We start from the raw sequence: 27,103 nt of genomic DNA, 5'->3' as shown, positions 1-27,103 counted from the left end.
TGTGGAAAACACAAAAGTAGAAAGCAATGAATGTACCTCTTTTAAGATCTTAAAAGTTCAGTATATATATATATATATAAAATATTACTTTATCCTGTGGAAAACACAAAAGTAGAAAGCAATGAATGTACTAAACTAAAATCTGTTTAGTATTTTATTCTCAAAAACTCAAGATACATTTCAAGATACATTTACTTGAGTATAAAAATAACTTAAGGTATTAGGTTTTGTTTAAAAATAAATAAATACATAAATAAAATTTTGTTATTTTTTTCTAAAAACAAGAAAAACAATCTTATTCAAAGGGGGGAAAATGTGCATTTTAAGAAAAAAACTAAACTTTTTTTTTTTTACACATTTTTTCAGAAAACAAGAAGTAATATCTTCAGTCATTTTTCTTCTCAAGTGAATGTGTCTTGATTTAAGAATGTTTAGATATTTGTAATGAAAAACAAGACAAAAATACTAAGAAAATCATTTTTGCAGTGTAGAAGTATCAGAAAAGTAGTCCATATGATTGTGCATTATATTTCAAGTCTTCTGAAGCTATACAGTAGTATTCTGTGAAACACAAACCCGAATTTAATCAATTTTTGACATCATTCATAGCTACAGTATCTTTGGCAAGGTCATAGAGTTAAACAATAAACTGATATCTGATTCATGAGTGACTCATTCATGTAAGTTGGATCTTTTCAAAGAAACTAATTCCACAGAAAAGAGAAAGTCAGGCAGGTTTGAAAGGATATGAAAGTGAGTAAATGATGACAGGATTGTCATTTTTGGCTGAACTATTCCTTGAAGTATTTCCACATGATGAAGAACAATGTGTCCCGTCTTCTCATCAGGATTCTTGAGGAATGTGGGCTAATTCAAGTATTATAGTGCCTCGATAACTTGACATGCCCCAGCAGTTTTACCTCTCCGTCTTCTCTTGTAGGAGCAAGAGCCACATGTTAGGGAACCATGAGGCAAGCTACTGAACATAATGACTGAGCACTTGAAAGGATTTGAATGGCATGAACGAGGCACAGATCTGTCCTTTTGTAAACAGATTCTCACGGGGACTAGACTTATGGAGAGATTAGCCCCTTCAATAAACAAGTGGATGTATCACGCTGCAAACCCGTTGCAGCTGGGCATTAGTGCGCCATTGTCCCGGGTAATCTGGGATGCTTGCCATTTAATCTGAATGCTATTAAAATCTCTCTCTTCCTGTGGATTACTAAGAGAGATAATAGAGCTAGCAGGTCGTCCTGACCTTCACATTAACTGCGAATCCCTCAGCGCTGCACCGAGTGTCTTCAAGTCTTCACATTTTTAGAAGCCATAAGATCCCATGAAATCATAATTGGGGTTGGTGGCTTTTATTCCATGTCTGTTAGATTTAAGGTCATTTATATGCTAGTGTGCTGCAAAAGTTGACTAAATACTCATTACGCAGATATAGCTACATATTTAAAATTTACAGTCTTTCTCATTGGCTATTTCATTTATATGCTAGTGTGCTGCAAAAGTTGACTAAATACTCATTCACATGCATGCAGTCAGCCACTTCATTACTGGATGAAATCAGTTGTTGTGTAACTTTTCAGACAGGTGCTTTAAGATGCCAGCACATTCATTACTGGATGAATCAGTGTTGTGACACGGTTTCAAGTGACCTCATTAAAGAGAGTCGCTTTTCGCCACCTACTGGCGTAATGATGTAACCTGCAGAAAGACTCGCTGAAAAATCCCCACCACTAGCTCAGACTGAGAGACTGTCTAAAAATACTGATTATTCATTTCGCATTTACTCAATTTGTCTTTTTAGACTTGAGCAACTGATACCACATGCGTTCATCGAGCAAAAGCAAAGTGACCCTAGATATCACAGTTCGTCTGTTAAAGATCGCTTCATCTGGAAAGCATCTGCTGTGCACAAACATCTGACAGACGTCTTTAAGATGTCAGTTTTACATACATTCTAAATCATAAACTTATTAATTAAGTATTTTTAATGTGTATTTTTAATGTCTATTTGAAATGTGATATGGATGGAGATGTGCAGATGCTGTTGAAGATAAGTCTATATAGAATAGTTTCAGTGATGTGCGTGTGCTATTAGGACCATATACAGTAGATACATATTGTTGTGTGCATATTCAGATGCAGCCAGCCACTTCATTACTGGATGAATCAGTGTTGTGAACGGTTCAATGACTCATAAAGAGAGTCGCTTTTCGCCACCTACTGGCGTAATGATGTAACCTGCAGAAAGACTTGCTGAAAAATCCCCACCACTAGCTCAGACTGAGAGACTGTCTGAAACCAAGTCCTTTTGGACTGTATAGCTGAATTCAGAATAGCATATCATGGTATTCTTATACTATCTCTTTCATTTCTTTAATTGCAGAAATAACAGTATTACGGCTGCTCAGACCCGATTCAAGAAATGGCAGGCTACTAACTGTTGCATAATAATGAAGTATGGAATCTGAAACTTAATCTATCCATATATCATTATAATATAAAGTGCAAGACCACTGGGGCGAAGAAGAGTGAGCAAAAACAAAAACTTATTGAGTGCACCCTTAAGGGAAAAAGATCAGGATCCAGTTATTCAAAGACAACAGGTCACACAGGTTTTGTTGTCTACACACTACGGGAAAAACATATCAGAATTCAACAAAAAAATATCAGAGTTCACTGACTAATTGGAAATAAAAAGAACCTACGGAACAAGCTGCCTATTGTGGGTGAAGAACAAGGCTGTAGTAAGAGTTTTCCTCTGTGTCCTGAGTAGTGAAATTCTCACTAGAAATTCTCCTAATCTTAACCAAAATGATCAACTCTATCCAAGGCACTGAGTCCCTCAATGCCTGCGATTGACATTCAGACTGGTGTTTACCTCCATCTAGTGGATAGTGGGACTAAATGCATATATTCACATATTAACACAAATTTGCAAATTTTTAAGCTTTTTTAAGTTTTTAGTGTTTGATTGAATGATGTCTGTGAGCCCAAAGGGCTAAAAAGGTATTCATTAGCATCTAATGGCAGTTGTAGTATGTAAAAACATATAAGAGATACCGAAATACATATAATGTGAAATTAGAAAAACAACTCATGACATAATATTTCTATCATTGGGCTGGTTTCAGGTCAGAATTAAGCCTCCATAAATATAATATATAATTCTTATATTATTACTGGATATAGGAACAAATATACAGTATACATATAATTATTGTTCATAACTGGTGATCTGAAATATATAATTGAATGACATATTTTGAAAGAGCCACAGCATTTACTCTTTAAGGAAGTAAACCAGCATTATCTCTGATACAGAACAGGGAAAAAGTCATTTAACGGATAAAAGTACACACATTAACACCAGTTATGATGAACTGTGACTTTTAAAATACCAAAGATTGACAACATGTCTCTTGATTTTGCTGATCTGGATACTGGTTTGAGTTGCATATGCATATTATATGTTTGGCAAATTTACAAAAACGAAATGGCCTTAGCAAATAAGCTTACACACACACACACACACACACACACACACACACACACACACACACACACACACACACACACACACACACACACACACACACACACACAAACAAAAAAGAATCACAAAAAAAACAACAGTGTTTTTCATTACAAGTTTAATTCAACATTCACTGTAAGTTAATCATCACTCTCTAATTCATATTTAACAAAACATTAGAAAATGCACTGTATGACAACCAGTCTTCTGATTAGAGGTGCGCACATGACACCTCCTGCACAAGCTCAGTTACATCATTCACTGGTGATTCCTACATCTGCAACAGTATGTGGTGAACAGGGGAGAGACAGAACGAGGAGGAATGTTCTTTAACACTGATTAGCTTTTTCTTGGGGATATCTATAGTCCTCGCTCTCTTTGAGTAAGACACTGAGTGTTACATCTAAAAACAAAAAAACAAAAAAAACAAAAACAAAAGGGTACACATGAAACATTACAGTAGTAATGGGTGTAATATATTTGCATTTAATATTTCAGTAAAGGACGGTTATGACGGAATACTATGTCAGTATGAAGTGTTTTGCACCAGAGGTCACCTGTATCTTCTGCGACGGTTGCATTTGGATTTCAACTGTAAAACAGGTAGAGAGCATTTAACTACATGTTACAAGTTCACATTTAACTCTTCCATGCAGTCATGCAAAAAATTCACTCCGATGAGTTGCAGCTTGTAAACCAGAGCCACACCGAGAAAAAAAAATACAACAACATCCAAAGTACAAAATATCAGCCCATCCCACTCGAAGCTCTGTCCTTGAAGCCTGCAGGTGAGCTCTCTGAGGTCCGTTATACGAAGCAGTTCATTTGTTGCCACCACCAGAGCACAGGAAGTTGGCTCACCACTTCCTGTGTTAGAGAGTCTAGAGAGTCCTTGCCTGATTGGCTTCACGGGCACATTGCAGCCCCTCCATTAAAATTTGTCTCCGCTCTCACACTTCACAACAGACATGCAATACACAGACCAAATTAATTCTTAGGTTAGGTTGTACATTTATATAGATTTATACATATTTATATAATTCATATATTTTCAGGAATGTTAATCTGTGTGTGTGGTTTTGTTCGACGGTACAAAATTACTTTTCATATGACACATATAAGCAACATCATAAAAACAGTCTCTTTCTTTAAAAAAAAAACATCCCTTAATAAAAATAAGTTCTATTTGTTTTTTGTTTATTTTACAATATATTTTCTTTTCCGCTCCATCATGTTCTCCAGGTTTGGGACGAGGGGTGGGGGTGGCTAATATTACAATGGGCACTTTGTGCAGCCGCACTCCACGGCGGTCTCCATCTCCTCGGAAAAGGAAGATCCATCGGAGCACTTGAAGCTGACCTTCCGTCTCCGGCTCTTGGTGGGGGCGCAGCACAGGCCCGAGCGGCAGGTGCTTGGACACCGAGGGATTTTACTGGTGGAGGTGCAGTTTTTATGACCCATATTGCGCTTGAGCAGTTCACGGACCATCTCTCCTTGACACGTCGGCTCTGTGTGGAGGAGGGGATGGAGAACAGGCAATCAGATATAGCACTTATATAACAGATTAATAAACAAAAGGACTTTCAGGTCAGATATTAACTGATATGTAGATATGTACGGCAAGTTATATACTACATGAAGCAGCATATGTAATGCATTTAAGTGCTGTAATGCAACATATTTTTGAGTGGAAACATAATGTTGCAGAAAATAAAGTACAGTATGAGGTGATTTTATTCATCAGGATTTGATTAGATCATGAAATAACGTGAAGCAGTCCCATTCATTTTCGACACAAAGAAATAGATTTTTAATAACAGATCTGCTATGAGCTTCTGAGGTTATTAATCAGAGGTACACTACACTTATGCTTAAGTCTCTTATGCTTACCGAGATTGAATTTATTTGATCAGAATGCAGTAAATATTAATAATATAATAATATTGTGAAATGTTATTACAATTTCAAATAACTGTTTTGTTTTAATATATTTTAAAATATAATTTATTACTGTAATCAAATATAATGTATTACTGTAATCAAAGCTGAATTTTCAGCACCATTACTCCAGTCTTTAGTGTCACATGATCCTTCATAAATCATTCTAATATTCTAATATGCAATATATTTGCTCCTCAAGTAACTTTTCTTCTTATTATCATTAATTTTGTTGAAAACAGTTGTGCTGCTTTGTGTTTTTTGTGAAACTTTGTATACATATTTTTAAGGACTTCTTAATGAATATAACTTTTTTATGAATAAAATTTATTTCGTAACAATGTAAAAGTCTGCTTAATGCACAATGCATTCTTGCTGAATAAAAGTATGAATTTATCTTAAAAAATAAATACATTTTGAATGGTATTGTACATGCAATGCATATTTATTTATTTTTGAATAAAATATACAACAGTGGTTTTATTTTTTGAAAGCAACCTCAGATCTTATGGAGAAAATGAAAGACAGCTGAAAAAGTGACTGGTAATTATTGTTGCACACTACTGAAATGAGATATTATTGCTAGTATCAAAGTATTATTGAGATACTATTGAGATGTCATTGTATAATTTTTCCCCACCCACTAAAGTTTGGTTACATAGGCAGAAGAAAAAAGTAATTTAAAAAGCAGAGTAAGTTATTACATTTTGATAAAAAGTTTATGAAAACAGCAATAAAGTATTTGAATGAGGATCATCATCTTATTAAGCAAGGGGTAAAACCAAGAAAAGATGTGCCCTGATGAATTGTGAACAATCTTGTTTTTATGTTCTATATGTAATTAAACACCTATAATTTTCTATCATGAATAATGTATGTCTTCTGCAGCGCTGTGTCTCACCTATTTCACAGGCCGGCCCGCTGTATCCAGACTGGCAGTGGCAAAACGGCTCTCCGCTCTCCGTCACCCTGCACTCTCCGTGCATGCAGTGCATCCCTTTGCAGACGACGGACTCTTCCCGCCTGTCACAGAACTGTCCAGAGTATCCATCTGCACATGAGCAGCTGTACGAGGAGCCCTTCGGCACACACACGCCATGCACACACCTGCACAGGAAGAGAGAGGATGGAGATGACCACCCGATACAAGCTCAACTGTGAGTGTCTGAGTACGTGCGGGTTTAAGTACCTGCTGTTCTGACAGGGGCTCTGGGAGGTGGTCTCTTCACACAGTGGACCGCTGTGGCCAGTGGGACACTCGCAGGTCACGCCAGCCTCTCCTCTCTGTCTGCAGGCCCCGTGAGCACAGACGCCGCAGGAGTGACAGCCCGGCAGGATGCCCTCTACCCCTGCCACTCCACTGCCGAGGTCTTGGAGTTCCCCGTTGAGCCGTACGTCATGAATGCAGCCATTAAAGGACTGGAATGGACGGTCTGGACCCGGTCGCAGGCCTGCTGTGTCAATCAGAGAGGGCACACCTAAAATATGAACAACAGGAAAATATTAGCACACGTGGACTGCTAAGGCTTACGTTACAATTATTATGCATTCAAACACTTTGAAAGCATGTCAAAACAAGCCATATTTAATACTTTGAAACCTTTGAAATATGGTTGTGATGAACAATGAGGTGTTTTTGACTCTTACCGCCTATGTAGAGCTGTGTGTTGTGGTCCACAGCAGGAGGGCGGGGGAGTTTGCCCAGGCTTTTCGGTGCCCCTTTATCCACCACCAAACTTAGTGTCTGATTCTGGATTAGGACCTCCACCGTGTGGAAAAGACCATCATTCACTGACTCCACACTGCAAGAAAGCAGAAGATAGCTAAAAATATACAATCTAAATACAGTACATTTATTAAAATATTATTACAATTTCAAATAACTGTTTTCTGTTTGAATAGATTTTAAAGTGTAATTTATTCCTGTGATTCAAAGCTGAATTTTCAGCATCATTACTCCAGTCGTCAGTGACACAAAAAACCTTTAAGAAACATTTCTTATAATGTTTCTTAAAATACTGACACTAAACTTTGAATGGTAGTGTAAACATCACTTTCTTATTTTTGTGTCATTTCCAATCAAGCTTTTATTAAGTCTGCAGCGTGAAAATATTATTTAAATGTGTGTATTTTGGAGACACAAAATGCTCGCTATGAAATGGCCTGTTTTAGGCTTAATGACTGTTTAAACTGATCATATCAAGTCACCACTGGAGTAATTTAACTTTTGAAAGTAACATTTTAAGTCAAAATGAAAAGCCTGAATGTGCAATACAGAATATCTCCCCACTGTCTGAAAATGCCATGGTTTCCACATTAGGCTCTGTCAGGTGTATTTCCAGTGAATTTGGCACTGACAGGGCGAGAGCTTATGTTGTGGGAAAAGGAGAGCTTGTGTTGGCCATGAGTTCACTCTTTCTTTGAGTTAGCATGCTCAAATCACATCCTGCTGAGTTTGGCACTGTGACTGCGTGAACTCCTGAGAGCGATTTTGTTTCACACGGTCATTTTTTAACCATTGAAGAGTGCCGTTTGTTCCCCGGGTCTCATGAAACCTCCATGAATCTTCGCATAGACTATGAGAGCATGCTCTGACCAGCACAGCTGGATTTTCGCCTGTTTCCTCCTTAGTTTCTTACAATACAGTGCATGAAGCACGCTGTCTGGCCCAGATTCTGCTGACTTCTAGGACTGTATAATTTGTTTAAAGGTGAAATTTAGGGTTATGAACTTATCAGTAGCCTCTGAACCATGAGAAAGCAGTCTGCTCAGGCTACAGAAACCCAAGATTTGTATTGTAGTAGTTATTGCTGGACGGAGCACAAGCAGTTACAGACAGCTAGAGACAGTGGTTTGGCAAAGAAGCCCAGAGACCAACAAAGAGAGGAGAAGGGGGTGCGAGAAATGATCAGCTTAAAACAAGGTTTTCCTATTTTTATGTCTTTGAAAAAAAAGAAAATAATAAAAAATAAATAAATAAATAAATATATATATATATATTTATATATATATATTATATATATTTGTATTATATTATATTAAAATATTATATACACATAAAACCAAAATGCATTCTTGTCTTAGGACAACTTTTTTGAAGGAACTTTTTTGATCCACTTCAAATGTTGACTACTGTGTGTATATATATATATATATATATATATATATATATATATATATATATATATATACACATGTACTAAAAAAACAACAACAACAGAACATCACCAGCAAATACATTAAGCAAACAAACAGGCTAGCATTACAATGAACTCATTTTTGTGGGCGGGCTGCTAGTATTTGCGCTGGCTCGCAATGCTATTTTCCATTGCTGAAATGCTGAGGCCATAGGTGCGGATAGAGATCAGTGTCCCCAGATATAGGGGGGTACGGTTCACGGAGGTCTTGGCTGAACAAAGACCCAACACAGACGCACGTGTGGTTTGCATTACAGGCCCATAATTCAATTCCTGTTTCAAAATAGGCTTTTGCAACAAACACTACAGTCTGCGGGCTGAGACCCCCCAAACATCTCAAGCTGTCCATTTGATACATCAGTACCACGATGGATGAACAGCTTTATGATAATATAAGAACATTTTCATCCACTGTCTCTCAATGTCTCAACTGTGTCTTTCAATAAGCCTACATGCCGGCTGGGAAGGAAATGGGAAGAGTATTTTGCGGAAAAGTTGGTGAGAGTGGGAATGTAACAAAGAGGGAGATTCTGTTATGGGAATGAAAACAAACTTAATCAGAACATAAATCTCACCATGGGGGACAGAAGTCATCATTTGGAACTGACAAAATGTTCTTGAATGTATGCAGAGAAGGTCTAGCACCACTAGGGGGCACCAGAGATCAACTCCTCAAGATGTAGCCTAGCGCTTGCAACTATTGGCCTTTCGTTCATATTCTGACAGACAGAAAATATCCTGAGGCTGTAATATTTTTAGAATGGGGGGGGGGGGGGGGTTGAGAAGGTGGAGTGTCTTTGATGTGCTGCTAGCCTGCATATTAGCTTCAAGCGACCCATTATGAAGCTCAATAAAAACAAACAGAAACCCGTGGAAGATTTCAGCAACCTCATGTCACCCCTCTCGCACGAGGGGAAGTCAATTTCCTGTCAGCTGAAAATAAAATACTCTGTTTTTCCTCGAGCGAAACCGCATTATAAATGACACATACACAAAGTTAGGAACTATTACCGGCTCCTTCATCTTGGAGAGTTATCTAGATCAGCAAACCTGTAGACATATTTACATTTTCCAGATTCAATTACGCGGCACTATCATTTCCTAGCGCTAGCTAAGAGTAACGGACTGCAGCTGTGAAGTCAATTATGCCCTTCTGGAACATGAATTGCTAGACGAGGTTTTGTAGCGTTTGAGATATCATGGTGTGTAACCAAGTAGCTGTGCTCTACAGATGAACTGGAGTTAACAGCTAACATCAAAACACTTGTAAGTAGCAAGGGACAAGGTCTCATCCTTGGGATGAGAATATGTAGTCTTCCCAAAGCACAAACAATAGAGCACAGTGGTAGCAAAGTTAAGGTTATGGGTTTGATTCTTGAGTAAAGCAAGAACTGATAATTCGAGTACATGAATCCAATATAAGTCTTTGGGTAAAAGTGTAAATGCCAAATGTGTAAATGTAAATAATGATGTATGCTAATGCTATAGCTAACAGGTAAATGTAAGAACACTAAAAATTTGTTAGTGGGCAGTTAGTATTAGCACCCCTTAGCCTTGACCATGCTTTCTGCTGTTGTTGCATTTGCGCTGTCCAACTTATCCAAGACAATTTTAGAACACCACAACCATTCGGTCTTCTCCAACCCAAGGAACTTCAGATCCAGTCACGGTTCAGGCTGAATTACCACTACTTTCCCCCTATTCAAACATTCTGCTCACAAAGCAACTTAGTGCTAATCTCGGGGGAAATGAAAACAGGCCGTAAAAACATACCCTGACCCTTCCTTGTTCACCCTAGCACTGCTCAGTGTTAAACCGAGTTGACATGCCAAACATTAGCTGCATTTGGAGAGCTGTGGTTAGGCGTGGTGCAGGATGGCGAGCCCACGCTGAGGAGCTGGGGGCAGGGAACACTGCAATTCTAACATTCTCATTCAATTTCCTGCAATGTTTCCACAAACCGCCGCTTCTGCTGAGGAGCTGCCCACACCGCTGCTTAAACTAATACTCAGATTAGCGTGACATTTAGTAAAGGGCAGCGCATTAACACGCTGCATGGGCCCAAGCATTCATCTCATGGTAATGAGGCATTACTGCAAGTTAACAGCCTTCGTCGCTCTCCTCCCCAGTACATATATCAGTCTCTCTATCCCTCACCCACACCTTCCGTCAAGGCAGGATCACATTCCAGAGATAAGTGTCCTTCACTCTTCATCGGCTCTCCGTCACTCTACATCTCTCTGGGGTCCGATCTGTCTTCTTTCCCTCCGCCCTGAGCCTCCCTTTCCTTCTCAGCATTTCAATTTTCTTCATCATCATTCCTTGTTTTTCCTGTCAGGGATCTCGTCTCTTGCTGAAGTTCAGCAGGGACAAGGTGTAAGAAGAGCTGAGTGGAATCTGTAGATGGTGTGGGAATCTTGCAAGTTTCCTCCTCTGATCTTCGCCCCACAGAGTCTTTATGACCCAGTTCCACATTTGAAGTCAAGCACCCGCAGAGAGCCACTGAACCAGACTCGGCTCAGGAATGCTCCAACCACAGCCTCAAACCTCTAGCTTCCATGGTGGGAAAACCAAAGCAAGGAAGCTGCCCGAATGCTGCACCCATGTCCAAGCATTGTGGTGTAGGATGGGTTGCAAATTAAGCAGCTGGCTCTCTTGGCTCGGGTTACACATTGTTAGGACTAACTATGACATGGAGAACTCAGGAGCATGTTCCCCAGACAGGGGTGTGCCATGCCGTGCCATGTCCAAATAAGCTAAATTGAGATGGAAGGACATTTTCTCTCCTTGCAGTTCGTCTCTTCACATGTGACCCTCATTGTTTACCCCAAGACAATGGGGTGCAGATATGCCAAAGCCGCACAGCACAATGTCGCTTGGGGAAAAACAAGATAATTAGCTATGATTAACTGTGGGTGCAATGATGCATCTTGGACTTAGTTGGGACCTGGCTGTACTTGTATCTCTTTTGTCTACATAGAAAGTCGCTGCCTGGGGTATTCCAAGACGACTGCCAAGTAAACCATCTTATCTTGAAACAACAGTCTATTCCTTCTCTTATCTTCTCCTGAAAAACTGATCAAGTGTTTTAAATGCATGTTTGCAACTAATACTAGAACACCTGAATTAAGTGCATGTATTCTCTGTCCGCAAAGACAAGGAATCTGGTTGAAATGTTATTTTTCATGCTGAGACTCCCTCATAGAGCAATCGATTCAGCCCTTGCTGTGGGCGGAAGGGAAGAGTGGCCCTCTGCAGCAGCAAAGGGAGGCACTGGATCAATACAAAGTCATCAAGCAGGCAGGCAGGGCCTGAGCACCCAGCTCACCACTGTTCACGTCTACTGCCTGCTAAAACAGCTGCCGGTCACAAATGTTCACGCTCTACTTCTGCAGATGTAGATGAAAAGGATGCCGGCGACACTGATTAACGCCACATACCCATTCTTAACAAACTCAGCTAGACAAGGATACAGATTTTTATCTAGAAATGCTTTGAAACTGTATGCTGTCATTAGGTTTGTGTGCAGACTGGATTTAAAAGCTTGAATCTGGGCTCTTGAAACGCTTTACAGAGACTGTAGCTTAATGACATCCAAAATGACCCACCAGACCGGAGTCAGGCACCATCTGCGCCAGACTCAACAAGCCTGTTGTCTGCTGAAAGGGCAGGAGGTGAGGGCTAAGAGCTCTGTGTTTATGGGGGCTCCAGTGAGCATAGAAATCATGGCGCTGCAGCACAGAAGCTTTCACATGGGAACCGGGCGAGAGAGGCAAGCTCTTGCCTGAGGCAGATTCAAGCAGGCCATGTAAACCCGGGCTCCTATATGGTTTTATGATGTGCCACGAGCTTACAGGGATTGAACCTCCCTGAGAACGGAGAGAAAACGTACCCGCAAACACGCCTTTTTCACCCCAAACTATTCTGGACGAGAGCAGGGGGCCTCCTTTGAAACGCAGTCCTTTTTTATGGAAGATGAATGAGTGTGTATGTTTGATGTTTTGAAATAATTTAGGGTGGTATATGTCTATTTAGATTATGGTGCAGCAGAAACGTCTGGCTGTATGGGTTTGTTTACTGTGTAGAACAGAAGTGTGACTGTGTTTGTGGGTCTGTTACAAAATCTAGTGAGCCTAAGAGGCAGCTGGCTTCTAAAAGCATCATAGCTAAAACTGAACCTCTTAAGTGACTAATTTGGAATGTTCTACATATGCAGCCACAAATAACATTCCTCGTGAGATGCACTGGAGACCTGCGACTGATTCTGGTTTTAACATGTTGCTAAGATAACAATGCAATCCTCTATTAAACATAAATATGCACAGCATACACAAATATATGTTAAATGACAATTTTAAAAGTATAATAAATTATTTTTATCCATACATTTCAGCATTTTATTAAAGCCAATTTTAATCAACTTTCCCCCAAAGGCATCCACCATCTTGGAGTTTGGGATAGTGCATTCTGGGATTGCATCTTCTGCTGAGGATACATACAGTGCTGCTATGAACTACCTTACCTTTGTATTGTTACAGTTTTGGTATATGTAAATGAACAATGTGTACTCTTACCTACAGGGACAACTCTTACCTACCCCTAAAAGGTGCATATTACGTAAAGCACTACTTTGAACATTTTAGGGGTAAGTAAGGCACAAAGTAGGGGTTTGCAATATTTATCATCTGTGATAATATCTTAACTGTTGTTTAAAAAGCTGACATTATATAGTAAGTATATATGAGTACATGCAAAAAAAGTACAAAAGCATTTATTGTGTGTTAGAATGCAGTTAAAATGCCTCTATAAGTCACGTTATGAAAGCAAAAAATATCTCAGTATGTTTTTTTCCCTTAAAATACTACCTACAGAGTACGTGTGTGTATGCTCTCTATCCTCACCTGTACACTGTGGTTGGGGGGTACTTGGCAACATCATAGATCAAACGTATGTGTCCCTGGTACAGCTCTAGGGCCAGTGGGTCATGGTCCTCCTTATACAACAGGATGCCATTGTCCTTATCTGTGGCTATCTACAAAGACAGAGAAGAGGGTAATGGGAAAGAGACAGCAAAAAATCAGTGAGGGAGAATGACAGAAAGACTGAGGATTGTCAAAACGATGTACAAAACAATCAAGAGTGCGCGATAAGCACACTATCTCAATACGACATGCACACTGAGACAGAACCACCGCAGGCCTGACGCTTAACTCCCTGTTTAGTCGAGGGCATCAAACAGTACGCCTGCGAGCAAGCTGTAATGGAAAACAGCTCACGTTTATACATAAGCACATGAACGAGAGAAAAGAACCTGCTAACATTCATATCCTGGAGGCCTGTGAGCCGTTAATGTGTCCCTGTATTTGGTTTATGTCAGTGGAGGACCTCTGTGTCACAGGAGGACCAAATCATTAACGCTGTTTAGCACAGTTTTACTAAGAACGCTGGATATAAAAAACAACCTATCTTAATTGCTTTTCTATATTTGCAGTTCCCAAGCGTGTTGCCTTTTAGGGCCTGTTAACATGAACAGAGCGAAATCTGTAAAATATTCAGAAATATTTCATGTGAAGTGCAATGATGAAATGTCATTCTCTTAAATTTGACTTAATGTAAAAAGTAAATGTCTAAAATATTTAACAATTACGTTTCAAATATCTGTACTAATTAAAAATTTTTAAGATTATTTTTAATGCTAAAAAGAGTAGACTTTATGGACATGGTATTTGGATTCCTTCACACATTTTGCAGCGTTAATGTAAATTAATTAATTTATTCATTTTAAAACATCTAGGAAAATTCCTGAAATTTGACATCACTTATCTGAAAGGCCTGTGAATTTTATACATCTGTTAAAAAAACAAAAAAACAAAAAACATCCAGTTTTCGAATAAACAAACATGTAACATTGCAGTTTGAACTTCACTGATCACAGTGATGCACGGTTTAATTTTAAAACCACAATGTTCATGTTTTCTTCTTGCCAAAAATTCTGACTTGGTTTAGTGAGCACCATTACTCAACTCACAAAGGCCTCTCGATCTGCAGATGTGCTAAGAGAAGCCGAAACTGAGAATTGCTGACGTCCGCAAGGAGATAAACAGCTACGGAGCTCTTTTTAATTTCTCCTACTTTAATTAACATCAGTGTGCCCTCTCGACGGTGAGAAGATAGGATCATTTGTAGCAGATCTAGCGGTTACGCAGGGCCCCTGATTGCAACGGATAACAGCCGGCTCAACCTCTATTACCATAATATATGTCCTCAGGAGAAGAATTATTCACGCAGGTGGACAAGAGGTGACATTCTCATAATGTCAGAGAGGCTAAAGCTGGCTTAGACCATGCACTGCTGATGAATCAACACCTAGACAGAGAGGCAGATGGCTTCTCATGGCTGCAGATGTGAGTTCGGGTGATACACAGACTGTCCTGAGGCTAGTGATATGTGAAGTCTATATTACAGAAACTGATCTGGGACCTTTTGTTAAGCATTACAGGAAGTGGTTACAGGCATACCTGGAGGGATATGTGCATAGGTGGTCGGATCTTGGCGCCTGAGAGCTCCAGATAGGTATCTTTGCCGAGGAAGTGCACTGTGACCATTTTATGACACTTGGAGCCAGTTGGACACCGGCACACGGGCTCTCCCTCCACGATCAGACACTGTGCTCCATTCTGACAGTAAGACTGATCACATGGACTCGTCTTCTGGAGTAATATCATTGGTGGAGGAGTCTCACAGAACAGCCCACTAAGGAAAGAGAGTATAAGTCACTACCGGTCAAATGTTTAAATGTTTTTGCAAGACGTCTTTTATGCACACTCGGGCTGCATTTATTTGATGAAAAATACAGTAAAAATAATACTGTGAAATAATATTACAGTTTAAAGTAACAATTTTCTATTTGAATTTAAATGTAATTTATTCCTGTGATGCATGAATTTTCAGCATCATTACTCCAGTCTTCAGGATCTCACATGATCCTTCAGAAATCATTCTTGAATATTAAGTATTTTATAGACATGTAGTGGTATAAAGTAATATGATATATCACAATAATGAACATGCATGATATTGTTATCGTGGGCACTTCAAAACACTGTAAATAATCAATACTATTCAGATTTTTAGAATGCATTTTAAGAATACTAAGAAAGTTCAATTGTATTTTTTTTAAATAACGTTAACATTATTCTGTAACATTAACAGATAACCTCTGTAACAAATGTAGCTGTTTCTCATTGTTAATGTTAGTTAATGCATTAGACCTTATTGTAAACCATTGCACTTTATAATTCTTTTGCACTTTAAACTTTGAAATATTTGTTTACTTTGAACATGTATATACAATAAAGCAATGCACAAAAATGTATAGTTCTTTTTGTTATAAGAAAAAAAGTTGATTTTTTTGCAACTTATTTCAATATCGTGATAATATACAACAATAAAAGCTTCAGCAATTATCGCAACATGAACATTTTAAACCATCACATGCCTAGTATATTATTTCAAGCACTTTTAACTTTCTTTCGTAAATCTAATTCACACAAGAGATGAAGACAGTGTTAGAATATTGATAGTGTCAGGATGGGTGGTAAGCCAGATTAATGCGGGGCTCAAGACACCATCAGGCCCTTAATTAGTAGCCGTACTGGAGTGAGGGATGCTGGGGAGAGAGCTATTGTTCTTCTGTACAATGCCACACGCACACACACACACACACACACACACACACACACACACACACACACACACACACACACACACACACACACACACACACACACACACCCCCTAATGTTATAATTAGCCATATGGATATTCATCATCTGTGCATGTCAGATTTAACTACACACCATCATACAACAAAGGACCAGCAGAAGCTTGGTGTGTGTAAGTGTGTATATGTTTGCATCATTTATCAAGCCTTTCATAATCATAATGAACACAGGTGTGCCAGTATCCCAGTTTTAAGAAAAGTATATGCATGCTTTCTGAGTGATTTCTAACCTACTTTTACTTTTGCAGACATAATTGCTAAGAGGAAAAAATGGTAAATGATTAATAAAAAGAATTAATACCATCTTTATTGACTGATTTATCTAAAAAAATGTCAGGGTTAATATTTATCTATAGTTTTTATATTTTATATTTAAGTATTATCATTATTACTTATTATTTACATTTTATAACAATATTAAATTTATTATATAATTATATTATTGAAATATTAGGATAATATTATTATCATCATGAAATATAATACTAATTCTAAATGATTCATAAATAAACTAAATATTTATTTCTTTAGGAGTAGAGGTATGGTTTATGTTTGGATTAGTCTTTAGCAGTTTTAAAGTAATTCACTTATGAAAGAAACAGCAGAATTCTATGGTATGTCCTTATTTGTGTAAGTAAATGCCCGAGTGTGTGAGTGTGAACAATGCACGAGTCTCACCTGAACCCCTCCTTGCACACACACGTGTATCCATTGATGGCGTCGTTACACTCTGCTCCATGCTGGCATTTGTTCTCCAGACAGTCATTGTAATCCTGCTCACAGTGCTGGCCAACATAACCTGGCAAACATTCACACCTGAAAAAAACAACAACAACAACAGTTTAGATGCTAAAAAATGACTAGCAAAATGGGATGTCCTAGCACTAGTTAAAACACTGCTAACTAATTGGTAGTGATAATGAGACTTCATACCATAGAGCCATAGAGTGCAGTAGTGCCCACCCCCTTTTTCAGCAACAATAGGGCCTTTCACACTACTTTAGTTCCAGAACTAAATGTACAGTACTAAAGTACTGGGACACGAGAGTGTGTACTAGGATGTGACGTAAGCCGGTCGACAGCGACGTCATTTGTGCGTGGCTTTCAACAACGTTAACAAAGAAGAACAACGTTAACAAGAGGATGGAGGACGCTGTGATAGGAGCTGGAAGTATTTTTCCCATAAGTATTTTAAAAAAGGTCTTTGTTTAAGTGTATAAGCCATGAACCAAACAATTATATGAAAGTATAAAAGTATATGAAAAAAAAGTATATAAAAATCGGACAAAAAGACAAAGTTACAAGACTATGTCCTTTTCAGTCTTAAGCATTGCCAAATGTATTTAAATGAAGGAGAAATATATAGTTTATAGTTTAATTTATGGTTGTTTGCATAGTAATAACATGTATATATATATATTTATTTATTTTGAGAATGTAGGGAGACAGAGTCGATTGTGTCATTCGCGGTGCTTCATGGGAGTGGGCGGAGCTAAAGATCTATTTTGGCTCTCTGCAACCACTGATTGGAGGAATTTTCTGTACTGCATCATGGGTAGTTTTTCCATCACAAATTAAACAATTAATTTTAAAGTAAGTTGAATTAATGCAAACAGTTGGGTTGAAGAAAATCATACATCCTCAGAGCTCACAACAGGTCTGTCTTTAATGTTTTATCAGTTATTGTTAAAAATCACTTTCCTTATAGAGAAAATGAATGGAGTTTTTATTTCTATTAAAGGCAGGTCACGCAGTCTTTCCTGTGAAGTTCTGAGCAGAGATGTTCACGCACTCACCTGTAGCCCTTACTGAGGGGAACACACTTGGAGTCGTGTTGGCAGAGGTCAAACCCGGGCAGGCAGGGGTCAATCACCTCCTCACACAGATCACCTAAGAGACACACAAAGAAAAGGAACAAATGACTCTAACAGCTGTCCTCTCCCAGCGGCCAGAGGTTTATTGCATGCTGAGCACTCAGGGCCTTTGCTGTCTACGGGTGAAGCTCACAGTTGTGTGGCTAAAGGAACTCTTTGACTGAACATACGGCATGTGTGTCTCGACCCTCCTCGAGGTGTTTTCGCCCCTCACACCATCTGCCAGCATTTAGACTGTGTGAGGCTTTTTCTCCTCCAGGCTCAACTGAAAACATCTTTGTGTGATGGCAAAGTCTTTCTAGAGTGCACAGCTCAGCAGGGTCCATTCGGAGGCACTAAATCACTGCCAACCAGAACCTTCAATACATTCCCTGTTCCCGTCCACCTGCTGTAGGACGTCTGGCCCTGCAACAGGCCGTACTGGGTCTAATTCGACCTCCACATCTCTGCACTCATTCACCCAGATTCCTAGCATTTCCTGTTCAACACATTTGCGCTGGTGTTGCTAGCTGCATGGCACAGAGCAGCAGCCCAGAAACAGATGTACCCTTTCCGTGCTCTGGCCCTTGAGACGGGTTTAGGTGGTCTGCTGCCAGGCCAATTTCCTTTAGACCCTTTCTGCAGCAACTGTGTGTGTTCTTCAGGGAGTCAGTGCAGTCGGTGTCTACAGCTGATGTTTCCTGCATGCACCTCACAGACTGGAGTCTGGCAGAGAGCTCAAGATAGGGGCTTTTAAATCAAATCTGGATGTTGGTGGTAAGATTTGTACTGACTGATGTTAATACAGAACAATCCTCAGTTGTTAAAACACAAACTGAGAACAGAAATATAATGACAATGGAGAAGGAATGAAGCTTTATAAGAGTTGACCTTTGGCAAAGTCTAACTTGCACTAGTGTTAAAAAGTTTGGGGTTTGTATGATTTTTTTTTAATGCTTTAAAAAGAAGACTGCATGTACTTGATCAAAAATACAGTAAAATGGCAATGTTGTGAAATATTATTACAAATAATTAAAATAGCAATATGTCTATTTGAATATGTATTAACATGTAAATTATTCCAGTGATGCAAAGCTAAATTTTCAGCAGCCATTTCTTCAGTTTTCAGTGTTACATGATCCTTCAGAAATCGTTCTAATATGCTGAAAAAGAACAGTATTTATTTGAAATAGAAATCTGTTGTAACATTATAAATGTCTTCACTGTCACGTTTGATCAATGTAACGTATCCCTGCGGAATCAAAGTATTAATTTCTATCAAAAAAAAGGAAAAAAAAAGAAAAAAAAAAAAACTTTTGAAAGGTAGTGTATTAATTTCTTTCAAAAAGAAAAAAAATCTTTTTTGACCTGTAAAATTTGTGAATGGTAGTATAAGTCCCAATGTAAATGTAAAATATAAAAAGTCCCACAATGCCCATGGGCACAATGTTAAAACAGGAGAGAAAACATCATCAGTATATTAGCACTGTCTGGTATGGGAACTGTAATGCAGCAGACCGCAAGACCCTCCAGCGGACAGTGAACACAGCTGCAAAGATCATCAGTGCCCCTCTCCCCTCCATCCTGGACATTTTCCTTACACGATGCTCCAGCAAAACCAACAGTATCGTGAAGGACCCCACCCATCCCTCCCACAGTCTCTTCCAGCTCCTACCATCAGGAAGATGGGACCGGGGCATCAGAGCCCGCTCCGCCAGACTGCTCAACAGCTTTTTCCCCCAGGTTGTGAGAGTCCTGAACTCAAATCACCCTCCCTCCTCTGAAACCCCACACAAACCCTCTACCTCCTGAAACATGGACCATCTCATCTCCTCCACCCCCCTATACCTCCTGAAACATGGAACATCACAGAAAAACTGTCTAATCCCACAAAAGACTCAAATATGTGTTTACATGCTCGTGCACTACAAATCGTATTGTTCTGCTGCCAGGTGATTTGCTTGACTTATGATGTTTCTCTTTGCACATATACAGTATTATGTGAAGCATTCGTATAGTCTATATATGTATATATTTTTCTTTTTCAGTCTATGTATAGGTAAACATTTATATATAGTATATTCATATTCAAAATCTGTCAGTAGGTTAGTTGTGTATACTGTAGGTTTTACTGTTTTACTTCATTGTTGTATGTCTGTATCTATGTAGCACCGTGGTCCTGTGAGGCATGACATTTCGTTCCACTGTATGTCCACACATGTAGCAGAATGACAATAAAGCTCAACTTGAACTTAAATCTTCAACCTTCCTTCTCCCCTTTAAGTATGTATTTCACCCACACAATTACATACTTTTATTTGAATTAATGAAAAATATATTCTCTGATCTACAGCCAGTCTGGTACTGATGACAGTGAAATGGAGAGAATAAGATGAGCACTGTATGCAAGAAAAATCACAAATGAGATTTTTGTGAAATATCAGAGCAAATGGAGACTCTAGCTTTAAAAGACTTCAGTAAAAAAACATCTCCCCTAGTTCCTTTTTTAATTCCTCATTTAGGGGAAACCCCTGAGCCAAAGTTGATACTTTCATGAAACATAACTACATTACATTATTTTACATTAACATTTCTCTCTTGCTTGGTTTAAAACTCAGTTTTTAAGACTGCGCTCTTTAACTGGACAGCTGTGTGTGCCCTACAAGCTTAAGGATGTGGCCAGGCTTATACCGCAGCATGTACACACTCTCTGCACCAACTGTACCCGCTCCAAGGGAGGTGGCAAAGAGGAATGCCGTTATAATGACAGGGCCCGCTAGGAGCAGCTGCACTTCCTATTTTGAGGAAAAGAAGAGGGAACAAGGGCAGTGGTGCCACTGGACAGCATTTGGCAGATCTGAAGTGGAAATGAACGGACAACACTTGAACTTTAAATCTGCCTAGTCAGGACTTCTGTCAAAAGCTGGTTTGTTTAGTAAAACTGCCCACTACCAGTCTTAACATGTATATTATTTTGGTTTCTTAATGTTTTCTTAGCCACCTCAGTTGTGGCTGGAGGATAAAAATACAATTGGCACAGTCTTGCCAGTGAAATGGCCTCATTGCGGTAAGATTGAGACAGACAAATAGGGCAATATGACTAAGAAAATGGTAACAAAGAGTCTGAAACAGTCTGAACGTGTTTACAGGCTGGTTTAATGAGGTTTAACTGGTACCTCTGTAGTTCGGAGGGCAGACGCAGGTGTAGTTGTTGATGCCGTCCACACAGGTGGAGTTATTCTCACAGTCGTTGTCTTCACAGTCATCAGGATTCATCTCACACTGCTGCCCCTCGTACCCAGGCGGACACACACAGCTAGAGGAATGGGAAGGCACAGGACAATGATCAATACTTCAAATGTTACAACAAAAGGAAACGCATGGGTTTCAGTGATTTAGCTCTGTTGGGTGACACCCTGATACTGCCAGACTGATTTGTTTCAGGTCTGGAGCCAGAACAGTGTCATTTGTTGCCATTCATGTCTCATTGTTTGGTCTTTAAATGTCAACCCAACATCCTTCATTAGTGCACTGCTCACAGCCAACAGGAACACTGAGTTCTGGTTTTAACATGTACTGAACACATTACAGGGATAGTTCTGCCACAAATGAAAATGCTGGCATGAACACAAAACAAGATATTTATTTATAACACTATGAGTCCTTGTTTATTAAGAATATCAAGATTTTGGAAGATCTTCAGTGAGTAAATGAACTCACTTTTCTGATCCACTTTCTTTTTGAGGAAAAGAACAGACTGAACATTATGCTAAACATCTAATTTTGTTCCACCAAAAACAAGCAATATGATTGTGAGTACATGATTGAAGAACCAGCTCATTTGAGTCTGAGTCAAAAAGCTCCCAGAGTCAACGACTGTCTTGGTTCTTTAGTCAAAGCCCATATTTTCAAGGTCTTGGTCCTCACATACGAGTCTAAGATCATATTTTGACAATCCAAAAATTCATTTTCACAGTCTTGGTCCTCGAGTCTGATTTCAAAACCATATTTTCATTGTATTGGTCTTCTCTTTTTGGGAGCATGAAGACTCTGTCTTGACTCAGACTCGACACTTTTCTGGTCTCGATCTTAAATTAGACTCAACCCTCTTCTGGTCTCTGTTTTGATTCAGACTGGACTCTCTTCTAAACTCAGTCTTACTCGAACTTGACCCTCTTTTGATCTTGGTCTTGACTCAGACATGATTACTTCTGGTCTCACTCTTGACTCAGACTCAACAATATTCTGGTCTCTGTCTTAAATCAGACTCTTCTCAGTCTTAACTTGAACTTAAACTTCTAGTCTCAGTCTTGACTCAGACTCTATGTCTTTTGGTCTTGACTCAGAATTGACCCTTTTCTGATCTCAGTCTCAACCCTCTTTTGATCTCAGTCTTGACTCAGACTTGATTTCTTCTAATCTCAATCTTGACTTAAACTTGAACCTCTTCTAGTCTCAGTCTTGACTCAGACTTTATGTCTTTTGGTCTTGACTCAGAATTGACCCTTTTCTGATCTCAGTCTCAACCCTCTTTTGATCTCAGTCTTGACTCAGACTTGATTTCTTCTGGTCTCAGTCTTGACTCAGACTCAACTTTCTTCTAATCTCAATCTTGACTTAAACTTGAACCTCTTCTGGTCTCAAGTCTTGACTTAAACTTGATCCTCTTCTTGTCTCAGTCTTGAATCAGACTCTGCCCTCTTCTGGTTTCCCTCTCTGACGCAGACTCAAGCCTCTTTATGTCTTGACCATTTTCTGGTATCGGTCTTAAATCAGACTCGACCCTCTTCTGGTCTCAGTCTTGACTAAGACTCGATGTCTTCTGGTCTTGATCTTGATTCAGACTAAATCTCTTCTGGTTTCTCTCTTGACTCAAACTAGACTCTGTTCTGGTCTCAGTCTTCACTGGGACTCAACTGAGCTGGTCTCAATTATATCACTGCAAATTACCTGCTGTAATTCCAAGCATCCTTCAATATTTGTGTTTTTTTTCTGTTGTTTTGCCTTTCTGTTGCTATCCGTAAGTCTTGTAGGTCAGATCCATCAGTGACTGAGGCTCAGTGTTTGATAAACCTCCATCTCCATGGTGACTTGTTGAGCAATAGCAGTAAAACTTATCTCACTGTTTAGCAGAACCCACACCCATCTGTACCCTTCCACCCAGTCCCTGCCCTCTGGCTGCCAACTCTTAGGAGCTACGCCAGCAACCGATATATTCCACCCCCAGACACATAAAAACACACAAATCTCTGGGCTCATTTGCTGTTTTTTTGTAAAGTCATTGTGCGACTCTGTTCCTGCTGGATGTGAATTGGCTGCCCTGCAAAAATTGAATAGAGGCCTAACGTGACATTACCAAAGTTGTTGGGAGATTTATAGGACACAGAGGACATTTATTGTGCCATTACAACAATCTGCCTGTCTTATGTTAGTTTCAAATGTCCAGGGGTGTTACAAGCTTTGAATTTTTAATACAAAGATGTTGTCCAGATGTGCATTGTAACACAGGACTTTCAAATTAAATTATTTCAGTTTTTAAATCTTATTTACATCCTTTTTGACACTTTGGCAGAATATCATTTGTACAGGTCTGGATGTACCTGTAGTGTCCGTCCAGTCCAGGTGTGAGGTGGCACGTGCCTCCATTAACACACGGCAGGCTGATGCAGGCGTTAATGGGGATCTCACAGTTATGACCCTGAGGAAATAAAAAGCCTGTGAGCATGGATGAAAAAAAGAGCGAGCTCAGGTTTTAACATGTCTGACCCTACATGCTGGGACAAAGGTCACAATCAGATGGACACTTTCAAAAGTGAAGAGGCTAAAGGAATAAATAAAAAAAACATCATCTACAGTATTACATAATGAGTTCTGAGTAAAATGTCTACTTAAATATTAACTGCAATTTACCTTTCAAACAGGGTTAAGGAGTTGGACATTAAAGCCAATGATTAGCGGTGCTTTCTATGGTTATTATTGTTGCTCATACTTATAATTAGGAATCCGTTTTAATCCCTTAACTTTTAACTACCATCCAGAACAGCCTAGCAACCACATAGCAACATAATAAAAACACTCAGAACATATTAACTGCATAGCCTATCCTGCAGCATTGTGCTGGCTAGTTTTGCACAGACAGGAACCACTCAGATTTTCCTCAGCAAATGTAAAAATCTTGTTTGTTTACTAGTTCAATATCCAGGCCCAGAGCCGAGTTTAGTTTAATATCATGGTTTATGGATGATGTATGTCGTGTCCTGATCCTTTTACACTCCGGGGGTATAACTCCGTGACTAACACTCTGCATTTCAATTTCAGACAAAGGCTTTTGCCACTGATATGCCTGTTTCCTCTGCTCTCCTCAAAGGGCCCACATGCCTGTTTTCTTTCTCTCTGTCCCTCTGTTTCTTCTCTTTCTCTCTTCCCATGTTTGACTTAATTCAGTACTCTAGAACATTCTAATTAATCTTCACTTATTTCGAGGACAGATGCGCACAACTGACCTTGAGAGCTGCGGTTTTAATTAAAAGACAGCTCACTGGTTCTGTCTTGTAGAGGGCGAAGGGTTAAGCTCTTATCTGTTCTTCAACAGAACAACACTGACAGGAATCCCATAACCAAACAAAAGGGTAATGATTGCACGCTGCATCCAGGACACGCGCACACATTCGCAAACCACTCCCGAGTCTGTTTGATGTCAAACTTTGTTTTTTTGAAGCAGTTTTTCAAGTGTTTTTCGATGTGCATCAGCAATCTGCAACCCAGTCTGCTTGGAATGATGCTCTAAAGTTTGGTTTATGTATATAAAAGCAATCTGTTCAAACTCACTGAAGTGAACTGCTACTGATGCCGCATAATTTACATTTTTGTACGTTCCCGCCCGGTCACACTTTTCATTTCTCATAGCTGCTTGTCTTTGAATAAATTGCCTCTGAAGAGCAGCTCACATTCTTCACATCCCTTGCAATACATTTGCCATCAGCCCAAGACCTCACCACCAAGGTCGCACCACTGAGTATGTATCCACTACACAAACAACGCCTGCCTGAGTACAATAGGAAATAATCAAGAAACTTCAGATCCAGTGGGTTCAGCTCGGGAAGATGGATGATGAGGTTCTCATGCATGAAATGATGCACATAACTCATCGGAGTATTCTGTACACGCGTGCAGGAGGACAGGAAAGATGCATGAGGATGTATGTGGGGTGGTGGACGTTCACTCACCTTGTAGCCAAAAGGGCAGGTGCAGTGGTAGGAGCCTGTGATATTACTCACACATGTGCCGTTGTTCTGACAGGGACTCGTCAGACAGGGGGCGCACTTGGACATCAGATTTAAATCTACTGGACCTGAAAGACACAACACAAAATGTGAAGCTGAAATGTGTGGACGAGAAAGGGAACAGGAAATAAAAGGGAGTGGAGTTGACATTAAGGTCAATATGAAACAAACCTGTCCATATTTACTTCCAAAACTTTATATGTGCTTGTTATTACTAGGAAAAAAATAGTAAAAGCAGAACTACCTTTTACCAAAATAGAATAACTTGTCTCTGCCTCTGAAACAGTGTTATTTTTGTATTATTTATGTTCTATTAAGTGTGTATTTATTATTTTGCATTATCTTTTATTTTCCAGTTTTCACTTTAATTTTAGTTTAAGTTTTAATAATTTTGTTATGTGCTTTTGTCATTTTATTAGATTTTCTTAAATATTTCTATTTAGCTTTATTTATTTATTTATTTATTTATTTATTTATTTATTTATTTCAATTTTAGGTATTTATTACTTTTTTAAGTTAGTTGTTTCTAAACTTATTTCAGTTAGTTGAGAAGGCAACATTTCTCATTTTCATTTTTTTAAGTTATTTTTTTTTATTTAATATTAATTTTTTTTTTTTTTTTTTTTTACATTTTTAGCTAACAATTTTTTTCAACCCTTATCCTTTAACCTGACTCCATTCGGGTATGCAATGTCCACTTTTAATGATCCAATAAATTCTGATCATGTCATGTCATGTCATATCATATCATATATCAAATCAAATCAAATCAAATCAAATCATACTCTACAGTTTTCTCTCCTCAAATATTTTATTCCATTCTGAAACAATGCCATTGCAAACTCAAACACTCTCAGAAAAAAAAGGTAGTAAACTGTGGTGGTACCCTTTCAAAAGGTACTAATACATGCATTTTATGTACTAGTATGTACCATTAAAGGGTAAAGAAGGTACAAAGATGTACCTGTTAGCTTTGGTACCTTAGGCTACAGCCCCCCTTTTTTTTGAGAGTGAAAAGGCTCAGCATCATTTCTCTCATGCTTAGTTTTTGGTAGTTTCCTTATAAGAGACTTTTACTGAGAGAAACAACAGATAAAGGACAGGATATTATTTAGGGAGAGAAAGAGAGAGGAAATTGAATTAGGACATGGTGCGGACAAATTTAAATATGCGTTTGCCATATGAGCATCGTGGCTCAATGTGTCTGGAGCAGATGTGTTAACCAGCAGAAAAGAAGGCCGACTCACCCTTGCACTGGAATTGACTGAGAGGGGTGGTAAGCAGCAGGCGGTCTGCCATGTCGGGTGGTCCAGTGCAGCGGGCGATGCCAGGCTCTTTAAACCCAGCCTTCACCCACTGAGACAACCAGCGCAGCTCGCAGTCACAGTACAGGGGGTTCGCACCCAGAGCCCTGGATCACATAAACATAAACTTTGATTGAAAGGATACATGCATTAGAATATCAGTATGATTCATTGCCCAAGTGGATTTTTCCTAGTGAA

At 39.1% G+C, this 27,103-nt stretch overlaps 1 protein-coding gene across 1 annotated transcript in view; it reads right to left on the bottom strand.

Annotated features, from left to right (window-relative positions):
* Window positions 1-3,648: 3,648 nt before the first annotated feature.
* Window positions 3,649-27,103, bottom strand: part of slit3 (slit homolog 3 (Drosophila)) — a 170,616-nt gene continuing 147,161 nt past the window's right edge. The window contains exons 25-36 of the mRNA XM_042770385.1: window positions 26,849-27,012; window positions 25,545-25,669; window positions 23,919-24,016; window positions 21,495-21,634; window positions 18,262-18,355; window positions 17,144-17,281; window positions 15,201-15,435; window positions 13,584-13,714; window positions 7,133-7,287; window positions 6,675-6,963; window positions 6,387-6,592; window positions 3,649-5,055 (exon numbers count right to left, since the gene is read on the bottom strand). Coding sequence (XP_042626319.1) covers window positions 4,820-5,055; window positions 6,387-6,592; window positions 6,675-6,963; window positions 7,133-7,287; window positions 13,584-13,714; window positions 15,201-15,435; window positions 17,144-17,281; window positions 18,262-18,355; window positions 21,495-21,634; window positions 23,919-24,016; window positions 25,545-25,669; window positions 26,849-27,012 — 2,011 coding nt within the window. The 3' untranslated portion in view covers window positions 3,649-4,819. The remainder of the gene's footprint in view (window positions 5,056-6,386; window positions 6,593-6,674; window positions 6,964-7,132; window positions 7,288-13,583; window positions 13,715-15,200; window positions 15,436-17,143; window positions 17,282-18,261; window positions 18,356-21,494; window positions 21,635-23,918; window positions 24,017-25,544; window positions 25,670-26,848; window positions 27,013-27,103) is intronic.

The sequence above is a fragment of the Cyprinus carpio genome, chromosome A14 (assembly GCF_018340385.1).
Source record: "Cyprinus carpio isolate SPL01 chromosome A14, ASM1834038v1, whole genome shotgun sequence".
Classification (NCBI taxonomy): Eukaryota; Metazoa; Chordata; class Actinopteri; order Cypriniformes; family Cyprinidae; genus Cyprinus; species Cyprinus carpio.
The sequence above is the reverse complement of the archived record's forward strand: the minus strand, read 5'-3'. Positions and strand labels throughout refer to the sequence as shown.